At 40.1% G+C, this 16689-nt stretch overlaps 1 protein-coding gene across 1 annotated transcript in view; it reads left to right on the forward strand.

The window, feature by feature from the left end:
• The window catches only part of Muc19 (mucin 19, oligomeric), a 53271-nt gene that overhangs the window by 24666 nt on the left and 11916 nt on the right, over positions 1–16689 (forward strand). Inside the window, exons 16-30 of the mRNA XM_042055735.1 lie at positions 579–673; positions 1097–1223; positions 3147–3393; positions 4772–4824; positions 5316–5420; positions 5646–5793; positions 6084–6222; positions 7556–7660; positions 7754–7948; positions 11148–11387; positions 11458–11614; positions 12921–13046; positions 13899–14040; positions 14556–14587; positions 16213–16254. Of these exons, the coding sequence (XP_041911669.1) occupies positions 579–673; positions 1097–1223; positions 3147–3393; positions 4772–4824; positions 5316–5420; positions 5646–5793; positions 6084–6222; positions 7556–7660; positions 7754–7948; positions 11148–11387; positions 11458–11614; positions 12921–13046; positions 13899–14040; positions 14556–14587; positions 16213–16254 (1953 nt within the window). The remainder of the gene's footprint in view (positions 1–578; positions 674–1096; positions 1224–3146; positions 3394–4771; positions 4825–5315; positions 5421–5645; positions 5794–6083; positions 6223–7555; positions 7661–7753; positions 7949–11147; positions 11388–11457; positions 11615–12920; positions 13047–13898; positions 14041–14555; positions 14588–16212; positions 16255–16689) is intronic.

The following is a 16689-nucleotide window of genomic DNA, read 5'->3' on the forward strand; positions in this document are numbered from 1 at the left end:
GGTATCAGCCATAGCTGCTTTCTGTGTCTCTCTCAGGAGTTCAGACTCCTTTATGCCTAAAATCATCACAGAAAGCATTGGCTATCACCTCCCTTTCTACAGATCTTCTTTTTGTGAATTTAGTATGGGGTATATATTTAAAAAAATAACAAATATCCGTTAAGCACTTTTCAACAAGTGCATTTGTTTTACTGCTCCTGGTGATGCCATGTCATGTTACATGGGTGTAATGCAGAAGAGGTGGCAGGTGAGCCATTGACCTTGATGCACAGCAAAGAGACACTTAAGATGTGGTGTACATCACCTGTTATTATGTTTATATCAAAAATGCGCTTCAGAGAAATGTTAAATAGAATAATAGAAAACGTCAGTAGTAATGAAGACTCAACCTCTAGTGTGCTCTGTTTGCACTGTGATATTTTAAGCATAGTTCCCTGGAATTTGATCCACCACAGCAACTGCTTTGAGAGCAAAACTCTCCATGGAGGCACAACTCTGAGAGGCATTCAGCTTTCCTTTAAATTAAAGAGACTTTGGTGCTACCGAGTCTAACTTTGGATGCTTTTACTTCCTTCCAGAGAAGTTTGCTGACAGCAACTGTGGGATTCTTCTCAATTCAAGTGGGCCTTTTGCTGAGTGTCATCAAACTGTGAGCCCCAAATTCTACTATGAGGTATGTGATGAGCTGACACAAACAGCCTTTATTGGAAATGTTTTGGTGATCTTGACAAAGTGTGCACATCTCAATCATTTTCAAATTATTACTGTTGTCAATAGATTAAAGTATATGCATAAATTAGAATTAGGGTCTAATAATCTACCTAAATATTAAATAAATCAACTTTATAAATATAATGTTGAAAAATAATCAATCCCAAATGAGAAAAAGCTTGAATAACTTTTTTTTTTACCTCTTTAAAGTAGATTAATAATTAATTAGCTATTTGAAACATTTAAAACATATTTCTGAATGTCTCAAAGTACAATTTAATTTTGAGGTCAGGAATGCCTGGATATACATTAAGCTATTATACTGGGGTTTTGCCTGTTCTTTTGAATAACTTTAAAATGTGATATATATTTTTTTATTTGAAAGGAATGCAAAAAATACACATGCTCTTGTGGAAGCAGCCAAGATTGCCTGTGTACGATTTTAGGGAACTATGTGAAAGCATGTGCCGAGAAAAAAACATACCTTGTGGGCTGGAGAGATGGGCTATGTGGTGAGTAGGGGTGAAGCCCATCTGGTGGGTTGGAGAGCTGGGCTGTGGTGAGTAGGGGTGAAGCCGCCTAGTGGGTTGGAGAGCTGGGCTGTGGTAAGTAGGGGTGAAGCCGCCTAGTGGGCTGGAGAACTGGGCTATGTGGTAAGTAGGGGTGAAGCCCACCTAGTTGCTGGAGAGCTGGGCGCTGGTGAGGAGAGGTGATGCCGATGCCTCTGCTTCCCTCTCAACTTCCTGCATGCACCTGTGCTGGGGTGGGGAGAGACACAGGCACTGACAAACTTGTATCTGACACCTTCGAAAAGGATGTTTTTCAAACAGTTGTGGGGTCTCCCTTCCCCTCGTGGTCTGTTGGACACCAGTCCGCGGGGACAGAGGGAGCAGAGGCAGTGTGCACGGCTTTGTACAGCCCGTGAGTGCAATGGAAATAGGCTTCTTGGAGTCCGGTTCGATGTCACAACTCAAGTTTACTTCAGAGTAAGGGGAATATGTAAGACGGAGACAGCAGCTGGGGAATCACCTAATTTGGCAGCTGGTCCTACCATACAGCGGGAGCAAGATATGTAATTATCATGAGCATTTGCCGGGAACTATGTCAAAGGTCATACTTAAGTCAGGCATCCAGACTCAGGGACAGCTTCCAAATGAGGTCCTTTGGGCCTAAAGACATTATTTAAATACGGTGGGGACGGAGTCCTGCCACAAAGGGAATCCTCCATACCATGCTGAGCTCAGGGAGCTATCCCAGCATGCTGAGCTGCAACCTTAAGCAGCAGAGGCCTCTGACAAATGAACATTGGCAAACCTTGAATTTTGACACTTTAATTCATTCCTTTATTTAATGCATTTATATTTTCAAGATGATAGGTATTTATAGGAATATGTTCAATTACTGTATACTGAAATTTGCATAGTTTTTCATTTGTAAGTTAGGAGCCCAAATATTACAGTCAAAATATTTATCATATTCTTTGAATATGACTTCATAAAGATTTACCCTTAGAAAAAAAGAGCAGTAACCAAAAAATCTTCAACAAGTCATGTCTGGAGGCTTATGCTCCATTTCCCAGCATTTGGAAGGTTGAGGCAGGAGGATTTCTGTGAGTTTAAGGACCGCCTGGGCTACATAATGTATTGCGGGTCAACCTGGACTATATAGCAAAATCCTGTCTCACAAAAGCTTGCAGATTTGTAGAAGTTTTTATCATCTAGGTTTCTCAACACTTCCTGGTATGTGTCCAACAGGCAGTAGGGCTGATCACATTAAAATTTCTATGACATCAGTTTAGCACATGGAAATGCCCTTTCTTTCTCTTCTTGTCTAATTGTAATACCCTCTTTGATATTTCCTCCCCTTCTGCCCCTTCTAATCTATAGTCTATGGTCAAAACCAAATGAATCAAATAAATTAAAATCATGCAAAACTTGTCAGTTGTTTCTCCTGGTTGAAAGGGGTCTATGAGCACAAACAATGTCCCTGGACCCAGAGCTTCCAGCCCTTGGCATGCTTCTTGTAAGAATCACGCTGTCTCCCAGCTTAGACTGTTGTCTCGATATAAAACTACTCTTCTCTGGGCTGCAGTCCTCCTGTGAATTGGCCCATTCTCTTCCCTCAGTACAGATTTTAGCTGTGCATGTAAATGGTATTTATCTTTTTTTTATGTATGGCACATGCTACAGTTGTCATTAAAATGGGGCATAAGCTACACAAGAGTGGTGTGTATTGCCTAGCCTGCTGGTGGGCTTTGTCTGAAACAGTGACTGAAAAGAATGAATAAAAAATAAACCAATGAACAAATAGCTTTTTTCTATACTCACAACTTAAAATTCAAATAATCCACTGTTCTTCCTAAGCATCAGTGGGAAGGAAGTCCTTTTCCAGAATGTGCACAGATCACAACGACCATTCTTGTTTCTTCCCCACAGAGCTTTCTTGTCCAAGTGGCCTTGTGTTTGACTACAAAGTGAAAACCTGCAATAGCTCTTGTCGATCACTCTCACAACGAGACAGAAGCTGTGATATAGAAGATGTTCCAGTTGACGGATGCACTTGCCCTCAGGGAGCGTACCAGAACAGTGAAGGGAACTGTGTTCAGATATCTGAGTGTGACTGCTATGTTAATGATGAGATTGTGCAACCTGGCAAATCCATCCTTATTGACGACAATAGCTGGTTTGTAGTAGATTATATCGACACTCATAGGATACCCGCAGCAGATAACATAGATGCTTGTGATGATACTGACAAGGGCATGTGTTCTCTCCAGAGGAATAGTCACTTGCCCGTATGAAGTCTCCCTCTGATCTACTATAGTTTTCATTTCCCGTGTGTAACTGCAGCTGGTTGGTGCTTCTTTTATTCTGGAGGGTCCATCACAATCTGTGCACCATAAAGACCATACATGTGGTTTATTCCACTGTTTTAAACATCAGGAGAGATGTGTTCTGGCAGCTTTTATAAACAGACAATGCAAAATTAATTTACACTCAAATAATGATCTCCTATTTTAGTCTGTAGCATTCCGCAAGCACTGGTTAAGCACCTGTGTCTAGGGCTTGTATTTATTGCTAGAATTTTAAAAAAAAGTAGTCATAGCCTTGTCTACACAGACTAAGCAAGGTGTTTGTTACAGTGTGGTAGCAACCACAGCCTGAGGAGTTGGGGAAGCTTCCCAAAGGAGGGTGAACTTTTAATTCTCCTAAAACTGGTCTGTTTTTCCAGACAAAACTGATATGTGGAAAATGATTTCTGTGAAAAGAATGATATAGCACATGCTTAAAAATTACTGGGCATGGAAGCAATTGTATAAGATATGTTAGAGACATAGACAATGGTCAGGCTGCAGCTTAGACTCCAAGTTCACAGGCATATGGATGGGGTTTGAAGATAAACTTTCTCCCCCTGACCCCATAATTGCAGAATCGACTGATTATGAACCACAAGCTCTCTTTGCAGCTATGGAATCTCTCAGTAGTATTGATCCAGAACACCATCAGCTCTTGCCAGCATCTCTGAGTTAGTTAACTATCCTTCCCTTTGCTTTGACTTCCTCTATTCCTGTGTCACCTTCCCTGCTCTGTGACCAGAATGTCTAAGGTAAAGCACAATTTTGGTTGAACCACCAGTTTTCTTAAACAAATGACTGACAGTTGCCAAAAGAATTGAAAGGTACTTGCATGTCATTTAAGGCCATAGAAGATCTGGCCCCAACTTATTACTATCACTGTCTCCATTTGTATATTATTCTGCTTGCGTCCACTGGAACTTTTTGGGAGCCTTTGAAACACACCTTGTTCTTTTGGCCATCAGCTTTTTTGTACTTCTTGCTAGAGTAGATCCTGTGGTCAAACTTTCCTTGATGTTTTCTTTGACATTCGTAGAACTTGCACTTTCCTACAGAACTTGTAAGGTTACAGCTCATAATTTGGCAAATCACATACATATGATTTGGCGAAAAATATATATTCTTGTAACTGATTCACATTTGTCTAATTGCCCTTAAATGCCAATGTTTAAAGAGATAAAATATATGGTTTTCTTCTATTTCCAGTGTCTGCCAGGATGGAGGGCTTGTTTGCCAAACTCCCCTTAATTTGACCATACGTAAGTGGTTTTTATTGCTGTTGTAATACTTGCTTATTTGATTTCCCACCCTTGCCCTCATTTCTTTCTCCTCTGATACTCTTCTTGCCTCTCCTCTCCTTTTCTTATCTCTCTCTCTCTCTCTCTCTCTCTCTCTCTCTCTCTCTCTCTCTATCATCTATCTATCTATCATCCATCTATCTATCTATCTATCTATCTATCTATCTATCTATCTATCATCTATCTATCTATCTATCTATCTATCTATCTATCTATCATCTGTCTGTCTGTCTGTCTGTCTGTCTGTCCTCTCTCTCTCTCTCTCTCCTCTCACATAACATACCCCAGACTGGCCTTGAAAGGGCAGCAATCTTACTACTTCAGCATCCCAAATGCTGGAGTTAAGAACATGTGCCAGAACTCCCCTTCTTACCCAAGTAACTGTTAATAAAGTGGTCAAAAAACAGACCAGGAGCTCTGGATTAACAATGATATCTTTTCTTATCTTGCAGACAACTGCTCCAGGGGTGCTGAGTATGTAGACTGCAAAGATCCCAAGGCACAGAGAAGGACTGATAGGACATGTAGCACCCGGAACATACCTGACTTTCAGGTCAGTAACATTACATCAGAGTGGAGCCTTAAAATCTTTAACATTTTCAGGGTAAATAGAAGCCACAACTTATAAGAAAAATATTTCAATCATCGTGTGTGTGTATGATCTGTTTCACTGCCAAATGTGAGCTGCAGATTACGGTGACCATAGTCACGCATTTAACTTGGTGCCGATGAGGTGACAATGATGACAGAAGTATTGATTCTGCGTGTTTTCTTGTAGGGAGACTTGCCATGCAAACGTGGCTGCTACTGCCCAGTAGGAATGGTCCGCAACTCTAAAGGGATATGTATACCTCCTGATGACTGTCCCTGCTCGTTCGGCGACAGAGAATATGAACAAGGAAGTGTTACATCTGTTGGCTGCAATGAGTGGTGTGTAATAAAGAATTCATAATTTATTAGTTTTAGATATTTAGAAGTGGATACTTTGCTGTTATTTTTCATGGGAATGAGAAAGGCGTGCCTAGGTCTGTTTGAAAGAATAATGTCCAATATAAGTTAGCAAAGGATAATATTTTTCTGCAAAAAAGCACCATGAACATTAGATAATATAATCTAGATAATATCTAAGCCAAGAAACATTTTATGATTTTTTTTACAAACCACTAAAATAGATGAACCATGGCACAAATAATGGTCACTCTTCAATTTTCTCCTTTCAGTACTTGCATAAAGGGGTCTTGGAACTGTACCCAAAATGAATGTCAGAGTACTTGCCACATCTATGGGGAAGGGCATGTTAGAACCTTTGATGGAGAAAGTTACAGCTTTGATGGGCTCTGCCAGTACACGTTCCTTGAGGTAATTTTGTGTATATTTTATCATCATCTTTTTTTCCTGTTCTTCATAATTATTCTTGAGTACAGGGAAATTTATTTTCAAAATGTGATTTTACTTTATTTTATTTTTTACAACTTTTGATTTGTTTCTAGGAGGAAGTGTGTTTTCCAGTGTGAGACTGGCTCTGGTGGCTCTGTTAACTTCTAGCTTGGCTTCGTTAGATGTAAGACTGTGGCCACGTTCGTTTAGGTTTCGGATTCTGTAGTGATAAAATGTGCATGGAAATAGTACCTATTGGAAGCCACATAGGAGCACTCATTGTAGCCCACACTAAGTGGTTAGTGATGGTAGACCCTGTTATCCTAGCTATAGCAGTAGAGATGGTGACTAGAATTTCTCAAGTGCTCCTTGCCAAGAAAAATGACACAATTCATTGTTGTTAAGTCATTGTAAACCTAGACAACTTTTATTGCCCCTATAACGCAGATAGAGAAGGAGAGCTTTAAGTGAATTAAGCATCTTAAACTGTTGTAAGGAGCTGCTTGTTGGTTCCTAGCTGCTCAGTCCCAAAATAGTCACATAGAAACTATATTATTTAAATCACTGCTTGGCCCACTAGCTCTGGCTTCTTATTGGCTAATTCTTACATATAAATAAATCCCATCTTCATTTATCTGTGTATTACCACGTGGCAGTGGCTTACCAGGTAAAGTTCTAGCGTCTGTGTCCTGCAGGGCTACATGGCTTCTCTCTGCCTCTGCCTCCTTTCTCCCAGCATTCAGTTTAGTTTTTCCCACCTACCTCTATTCCCTACCCAGGCCCAGGACAGTTTCTTTATTAAGCAATGGTATTCACAGCATACAGAGTGGAATCCCACATCATTAAACTACTACCTAGAGACTGTCTTTGTGAATGAATGATGTCTGATTTCAGAGCTTATGCTTTTTAGGGTCCTTGATAAGGTACCATTTGAAGGGTAAACTTTGGATTTTTTTTTATTTGTAGATTGGCTGTGACTATCAAATTTCATATAAATGACTGAAGCAAAAGAACCACCTTTAGCTATTTATAGAAACCCCAAACAAACCAACTATTCATATATACAATGCAAATACTTCTACATCTATGGTAAAATCTGAGCTTGTGTGGAAGCAATGGAATTGTTTTGAATCAGAACAGGCTATTTAGAGTGAACTCTGCAAGCTGCCTGGCCACAAATGGAGCCAACCAGCTGCATTTTTAGGAATTCTTCACCACACCTTGTCACGTATTGAATTTAAGAAATCATTTTAGATGTTGCAGTTGAAGTCTATGTTCCTGAAACTAATGAACTCTCATAATTTACTTTTAACAGGATCACTGTGGTCAAGAAAATGGCACATTCCGTGTTTTAACTGAGAGTGTCCCATGCTGTGAAAATGGGCTTACGTGCTCCAGAAAAATCATAGTGGCTTTCCAGGTTTGATATGGCTCCCCGTTGCTTGAATCTCCTCTCAGGCTGTGAACTTTCTAATTGAGCAGGTTCTTTGTAACATCTCCCTTCTAATTCCAGGATCAAAACATCATCTTACAAGACGGTAAAGTGACAGCAGTTCAAACCACTGAAAGTAAGGATTGTGAGCTCAACGGGACCTTGTACTCCATCCACACTGTTGGCCTCTACCTGATTGTGAAACTCCTGAATGGAATCATTCTGATCTGGGACAAATACACCAAAGTCTCTGTTATTCTGGACCCAAGGTGGCAGGTATATACCTCTCTCGTACGCTGGGGAATCTGACACTTAGAAGCAGGTTAGGGTTTCAGTCACTGTAATGAGCCTACAACTTCTCTTGAGTCATCTTTAACTATAATCAAGTGACCAAAATGCAACAGTGAGTGCTGTCAACTGAGGCGTTCTAGACTAACTGTATCTGCTTCCTTGGAATTATCACATGGTATCATTTTAAGGTAATTATATGTTTTGAATTAAGTACATTTCTTGTAGTAGATAATCTGAAAATATGAGTATATACATGCATAATTTTAAATTCAAAAATCTATTTTTCATTGTTAAAAACATTTATTATGCCAGGTGTGATGGTACATGCCTTTCGTCCCAACACTCGGGAGGCAGAGGCAGGTGGAGCTCTGTGAGTGTGAGGCCAGTCTGGTCTACGTAGTGAGTTCCAGGACTGGAGTGGCAGGACTATGGAAAAGAAAAAACTTCTTCCCCCTCCCAAATTGTTTATGTTTGATGCTAGATAATTTTATAAAATGCCTTAAACTAAATGGGAACATTTTGCTCACAAATTCTGAGTCTGCTAAAAATGAAATTCAGTATGATACAGTATTTATAATTGTGATGTTTATAGCTGTCTATCCTCTCTCATCTATCTATCTATCTATCTATCTATCTATCTATCTATCTATCTATCTATCTATCATCTATCTATCTATCTATCTATCTATCTATCTATCATCTATCTATCTATCTATCTATCTATCTATCTATCATCTATCATCTATCTATCTATCATCTATCTATGTATCTATCATCTATCATCTATCTATCTATCTATCTATCTATCTATCTATCTATCTATCTATCTATCTATCTATCATCTATCTATCTATCTATCTATCTATCATCTATCTATCTATCTATCTATCTATCATCTATCTATCTATCTATCTATCATCTATCTATCTATGTATCTATCTATCATCATCTATCCATCTATCTATCATCTATCTATACTCTATCACCTATCTCTTTGTTACATCTATATTCAACATTGTACTAGGTACAACTAATTCTTTTACTTGTTGTTTTCATACAGGGTTGTGTAAGGCCATTTTCTTGCAAGTAGGTAATATGTTTAAACACAGTCTCTCCTCTAGTCCTACTGCCCTTCCTTTATTCATCCCTCCTACCTCTTACTAGTCCCACTGTCCCATTGCTGCTCCACTTGCTCTTTCACAAAGTTACTATAGGTAGCTATCAGTTTTGCTGTTGAAAAGGCCGCTGGCAACCTTAAATCAGCTGCGGAGCTTTGTTTCTGGGCCCTCACTTCTTTTCCATTGATTCGCATATCTGTTCTTCGGCCAGGACCATATTGTTTTCATTGATATGATTGTGTTATACAACTTGGAATCAGATGTGGTGATTCCCTGTCCCACAGAACTGTACTTTTTTGATTTGGGGTTTCTTTGTCTACCCAGAGTGTCCTGTGCTTCCATATGAAAATTATGATAGATTTTTTCTGTTTAAGAATGCTGTTGAAATGTTTATTAGGATTACACTGGATCTGCCAGTTGCTTTTGGTAGACTGGCTATTTTCACAATGTTAATTCTTCCAATACATAAGCACAGGGAGTCCTTCCATTGTCTGGAGTCTCTCACTGATTTTTTGAAGTTTCATTGTAGAGGGAGGTCTTTTCTGTCCTTGCTTAGGTTTGTTTCATCTTTTTTTTTCAAAGTTCTTTCTCATCATGTTTCCTAGTGTGCCAGCTAGTTTTATGTCAAACTGATACAAGCTAGAGCATCAGAGAAGAGGGAACTTCAATTGCAAAAGTGTCTCCATAAGATCCAGTTGTAGGCAAGTCTGTAAGGCATTTTCTTAGTATGGGATTGATGATGGAGGACCCAGTCCTGGTGTGACCACCATTGGGCTCCTGGTCTTGAGTTATATAAAAAAACAGACTGAGCAAGCCATGAGGAGCAAACCAGTAAGTAATACCCCTTCATGGCCTCTGTAGCAGCTCCTGCCTCCAGGCTCCTGCCCTGTTTGGCTGCCTTTGATAAACAGGGCTGTGGAAGTGTAAGCCAAATAAGCCCTTTCCTCCCTAAGCTGCTTTTGGTCATGCGTCTCATCACAGCAATGGTGATCCTGAATCTGACAATCCGTATATAGGAAGACTTCTAAATCTTCACACTAGCTTTGTGTTTTGCCATATATTAAAGATGTTCATCAGTTTTTTTTTGGCAGAGTCTCTAGGTATAGAATCATTTAATCTACAGCTGAGGGTACTTTGAGTTCTTCCTTTCCTAGTCATAACCTTTGGATGTTCTTCTCTTTTTCTTCCTGCTCTAAGACTTCAAGTGTTGCATTGAATAAGAATGGAGAAAGAGCACACACATGTCTTGGCTCTTACAACAATGAAAATACATTCAATTTCCCCCATTTATTGTGATGTCTGTAGGTTCATAATATATAGTATTTGTTATTTGGGGATAAATATCTTCTATTCCTCATATGTTGAGGACTTTTATCTTAAAGGGATGTTGTAGCATGAATTCTAATTGGTCTTAATAATCAAAACCTGGAGTCAGACATTGGGGTAAATGCTGACAGGTCAGAGAATTAAAGGAGTCAGCCATTAAAGAGACCTTTGACCTTGACTGCATTCTCAGGCCAAAATGGGCAAGATCCTGTCTCCAGGAATCCTCAGACAGAATGATCTGAGTTCCTGTCTCTTCCTGCCTTATATTCCTCTCTCTGTCCAGCCATATCACTCCTGACTCCACCTCCCTAGTGCTGGGATTAAAGGCATGGGATCCCAAGTGCTGGGATCAAAGGTGTGAGTTCTGATTCAATCTTCTGAGGTTGGCCTTGAGCTCACAGAGATCTGTCTGCCTCTGTCTCCCGAGTGTTGGGATTAAAGGTGTGTGCCACCACTACCTGGTCTCTATGGCTAACTAGTGTGGCTAACTCCATACTCTGATCTTCAGGCAAGTTTCATTTCTTATAGCATGAACAAAATATCACCAGAGGATGTTGGGTTTTGTCAAAAGCATATATTGAGATGATCATGTTTTGTGTCCATTATTTAATGTGTTGTATTCAATGACTGTCATGCACTCTATCTCTGCATCCCTGGAATGAAGGTGCCTTGATCATATGAATCATGTGCTATGATCATGTGATCAAGTGTGGTGATTTTTGCCTCTTACATCAACACAGAACAAAGTGTGCGGCCTTTGTGGAAATAACAATGGTGATCTTAAGGACGACTTCACAACAAGGCACTCCTTGGTAGCTTCCACAGCCCTGGAATTTGGAAACAGTTGGAAAACAAGCCAGGAGTGTTCAGATACAGTAACTCAAAGCTTCCCATGTGACTCGAACCCATACTGCAAGGCCTGGGCCGAGAAGAAGTGTGAGATCATCAGGGACGACACCTTCAGGGACTGCCACAACAAGGTAGCACTGCTCTGAGCACCGTGGCTTGCAGGGGTCCTTCCCAGACACTCATGTGTTGTGCTCTGTCTAGGTGGACCCGACGGCTTACTACAATGCATGTATCGAGGAAGCCTGCGCGTGTGACATGGAGGGAAAGTACCTTGGTTTCTGTACTGCTGTGGCAATGTATGCAGAGGCGTGCAATGCAGCCGGAGTCTGTGTCTCATGGAGAAAGCCAAACCTTTGCCGTAAGTGAAGCGTGGGTAGTCATTGTTTTTTGAACATTGTAATTAGACAAAGCTGCTTTCTTAAGCAACTGGTCTTCCTCTCAGATTTTCTATAAAACACATATTCTCAAACCCAGAGAGGGTTAAAAACATCTTAATGTATTTGCTTATGATGGATAAAATTCCCAGCAGAAATAGGACAAGGTATAACATTTTGTGTTCAGTTTTAGTTATAGGAAATGTATTGAACACTGATGAAAACTGCATCTGCCTTGACCAGATGAGTCTGGGTATTCGTGTGTCCTAGGCATGAGCCTCTCTTGGTTGAAATCCTTACATATGTTGTTTCCTTGACACAAAGCCTTATGGAAAATGAACTTGAATATAAAATGAATCTCTACACACAGAGCCACATAACCATAAGAGAAATAAGCCACCCCTTTCCTCCCTGTAAGCAAGGCATGAACACTGGAGATGTGTTAAATAAATGAGATGCATTGGCAGGATAAACATTGCCTTTTACTTAGTTTAGTGATATAGCAACCTGCTTAATTACTTTATTTGTAGACTATTACCGATCAAAGAAACTTACTTTTCTCAGACTCTTTGTGAGACAGGCTATACATTGTAGCTCAGGATGCCCTGGAGCGCATTCTGTAGCCCAGGCTGGCCTTGGCCTTGTAGCGATTCTCCTGGTCAAGCTACTGTAGTGACTGTATTATAGGAGTGAGCCACCATGCCCATCAGTTTTGTTCTGTTTTTGTTTTTCGTTGTTGTCATTGATTTGCATATTTATTTTTTCAACTTAAGCTTGAACATTAAAATCAGAAGTCTAGATCAGCAGTTTTCAACTTGTGGGTTGCGACCCCTTTGGGGATCAAATAACCCTTTCACAGGGGTCACTGAAGACCACTGGAAAACACAGATGTTTACATTAAGATCTCTAACAGTAGCAAACTTACATTTAGGAGCATTAAGAAAAATTTTAGGCTTGGGGTCACCACAGCATGGGGAACTGTATTTAAGGGTTGCAGGATTAGGAAGGTTGAGAGCCACTGCTTTAGATGAGGATTCAATATCTCCAAGTGATTGTGAAAGGAAGGACCTAGCTAAGTCTGTAAGATGCCCCTTTGTGTATGTGTGTGTGTGTGTTGTACTCTCCTATATGACAATTTAGATGAAGCCAAAGGAACCCGACAAGGTGAATGGCACATATTTACGTCTGTCATTAGTATCATCTAGGATCTCTTTAAAAGCATTTTTGGAAATAGAAAGGTGAGAATCTCCATGCTAGGAACGAGACTAATTTGCTGCTATTCAACCACAGCCGTGTACTGTGACTACTACAATGGCCCCGGGGAGTGCAGCTGGCACTATGAACCCTGCGGCACAGTGACAGCCAAAACATGCAAAGATCAGGTCATCGGGCAGAAGTTTTCTTCACTTTTAGAAGGTAAGACATGTCTGAAGGGTTGTGAAAACGACGCTGCCTTTACAACTAAAGTTTCTGCCAGGCCAGTGTTTGAATTGAATTGAATTGAATGAAGTGGTCTTGATTTTAGCAATCGTTCTATAGAACCTAGAACCTTTTATTTAGATGCAGAGATCCTTTCTGGGGGGGGGGATGGTGCCACAGCCCTGCTGTCGTTCCTTATTCTTGTCATGTGATGACGTGTGTGCATGAAAAGGCAGTTTCCGCAAGCAACTGTGAAAGGATGGAGTCTGACATTAGGTTGATCACTGGTGTCGCACACTTGAACAGCACTTTATTCTTAGCGCTGTGCCCCCTAGAGAGAAAGACATGGCAGGATAAAAGCATACATTTCCTAAAGCCACCTCTGTGTCTAGCACTGGGCTCTTTTAGTGTACCTCCCGCGTCTTTTCTGTCTTAGAAAAATAGACGTTTCGAAGTGCTATCCACAGTCAACAGACGTATCTAACCAAAGCCTGCTTTGTGTTTACATGGTCATCATTGAAGTAGCAAACGATTCAGGAAAACTTGGATATACTTTTAACAAGAATATGCTGAGCAGAAAAAAATAGCTAGCTAGCTAGCTATCATCCATCCATCTATCTATAATACACACACACACACACACACACACACACACACACACACACACACATAAACTTGTAACTTAGGTTGGTATTACTTCAGTCCGATTCCCCCTACATTTTCATAAGAGCGATACTTTACTACCCGCCACTTCACCTCACAGAATCATTGTAGTCACTTCAGAAACACAGAGTGAAGTTTGGCAAGTTAGGGTAAATGGAATGAACCGTGGGTTATTGTTCCTTGCAGGCTGTTATGCCAGGTGTCCCGAGAGCGCACCCTATCTGGATGAGAACACTATGAAATGTGTCCAGTTATCCGAGTGCAGCTGCTACCACAATGATGTCATACCAGCAGGGGGCGCTGTTGTGGATGAGTGCGGAAGAACATGGTATGTGCGGCTCCTTCTGTGATACGAGCTACCCTGTAGTCAAAAATAACAACAACAACAAAAGATCATTCAGCCAAGTGGTTTATAAAAATCTTTAATCTTATGAGAAGATAACAGGAAAAGTCACTCTGTAGTTTAGGGATTACATGTAATTCTATAAATATAGATCGGATTTTCAGACTGTCGAGTATGGTGTCATGCCGAAGAGCTTGTACTCGGGAAACATGCTCATTAAGTAATGAAACCGAGGCAGCTAATTTTAAAACTAACTTCGCTGCTGGACCACAAATCACCCTGCAGTCCCGCAAACTCTGAGGTGAAATGAGCAGGAATAACAGCCAGTCAAGCACACAAGCAACTGAACTTGGTGTGAGCCAAGGGAGGCAATTAATGCCCTTCTCTTGGTTCTATTTCGTTCTCATCGCCTGACAATTTGTTGTCCTAAATGTGTGAAATGTGTGTTCCTGGGAGTCGAACTCAGAGTCATTCTTTTCCGTTTCCAATTTGACTTTCAGCTATTGCACTGCTGGCGAGTTGAACTGCAATGGTAAGAACTCATTTTCCTCCACTTCATTTAGGAATGGTGAGATGGCAGACATGGGCCCTTGTGGACCAGGAACAAAACAGAAGTTCATAACCATGCTTTTGACTGTCTGTATGGGACTGGCACCATTCCAACTGCATGACTGTTCATAGAGGGTCATTCCTCAGGGCCAGTGCTGAAAGGGGCATTTCCAGTAACTCTCAGGGTGGCTAATAATTGTGTTTTGTTCTACTGCATGTATGCCCTGGCACGTGCTACTTATGTTTTCTCTACTGCATGCATGCTCTAACTTCAGATTCTTGTGTTTCTCTACTGCATGTGTGCCCTGATAGTTGTGAGTGTTTCCCCTACTGCATGCATCCCCTGACGTCTGTATGCTTAGGGAATTAAGAGGATGAAGCGGCATCAGTCAGGGCAATTTAATGAAGGGATGGAAGGGAAATGATATAGACAGGGTAAAAGGGCTTCGGGGACACTTGAGAAACACATATGTTACAAATCAGTCCTGAAGGAAATATTCTTGCTTTGGATTAAGAACTGTAAGACACGAAACAAGAGACACGTTATTTCTTAATGACTTAAGATGTAAAACTTTGTCAGTTCTTTCAATTCTTGCCAATAACGGTCATCCGTGTTCATTTCAGAGACGCAGCCTACAAATTCAACAACGACAGGTAAGGCTACAAATCTGTGTCAAATATTGAACTGATCTTGGCATCAACACCCTTTATTTATAGTTTTATACAATTCTGTGCCAGTAAAGATATTGGTAAACCAGATGATATAAGTGTAAACTAAAATTGCTACTAGAAAATGCCAGAATATCATTTCACCATATTTCTAGAAATTAAGTCAGGAAAGTAATTACAACATGACATAAATATTCCATACTACTTCACTAAATATCATCACCCCGAGTTTGATATTTTTAGGTGTTAATTAAATTAATGGTAAAATGAGGTGAATGGGGTATCTTAATGATATAAATATTTGAAAATTATGATCAGACTTAGAGATGATTTGAAAATTGAAATAGTTCATTCCTTATTCTTAAATTGTGTCTTTATATTATTTGGTAGAGGTATTTAATTTATTTTCATCCAAGAGAATTCTGGGAAAATTAAGTTTTGAAACCTTGAATTTCCTGATAATTTGAACACTCTTGGGGTTACTACAGCACACCTCTCTGTATGGTTTAGAAGGGATTTTATTTCCTTTTGACAACTGATTGGAGGTCACACAACCAAGAGGTTGGGGAGTTTAGACTCTGGCTATAAACTTAAAGTTAGGTGATCTTGTCAGAATGCTGTAGGCACTAAAACTACTACTGCCTACTTTCCTGAGACTGGACTATTGGGTAGCAGGTTCCTGGACTGCATTTCTTGCTCCCTGTAAAGTTCTTGAGAGGATAAGCTTTCTGATCATGACATAGAATAGTTATTTTTGTGGACATATAATAGGTAGTGCTATTTGTACTAATTTATATACAAAAGCATTTTTGTCCCTTGATTTCTACAGATAAATTTATAAATTTTAATTTTAGTTGAAGACAACGTATTTCTTGAAAGAAATGCCCTAACAAAGGTTCCTCAATTAACTTGTTTCCTAAATACTGTGTCCCCAAACAGTTTCTATGACCACAGCTACTTCCTCATTAAGCACCTCAACAGGTAAGAATATAATGTTCTTTTTTTTTCTTTTTTTTTTTTTTAGTTTGTACACTGAGAGCAAAGCAAATGTCAGGTTCAGGCCTGTGGGCCCTGCATCTAATCTGTCAGTCTTCATTTCTTCATCTTCTAAATGTTCATGCTAAGTAGCAGGGTTGCCATCTGGTTGAACTGTGGGCAAAGAGCACGGTCCCTGTGGTTATCTTCCCCCAAAGAACATTTGACATGTTGTTGGCTAGGAGGTAGCAGCTATGCTAACAAACCCTAAGCTAATATTTTCACCCATGGATTAAGTTAAAGCCGTAGGTAGGAAATTGCAAAAATACAATAAAATGTGTAAGAGTCTGGCGGATGAGCCTGAGCGGTACAGTAATTTATGGACGTTTTTGGAAACCTTATCTAGATGAATGCTTTTTAGCTTTGTCTACTGATGTAATT

The sequence above is a fragment of the Arvicola amphibius genome, chromosome 9 (genome assembly GCF_903992535.2).
Source record: "Arvicola amphibius chromosome 9, mArvAmp1.2, whole genome shotgun sequence".
NCBI lineage: Eukaryota > Metazoa > Chordata > Mammalia > Rodentia > Cricetidae > Arvicola > Arvicola amphibius.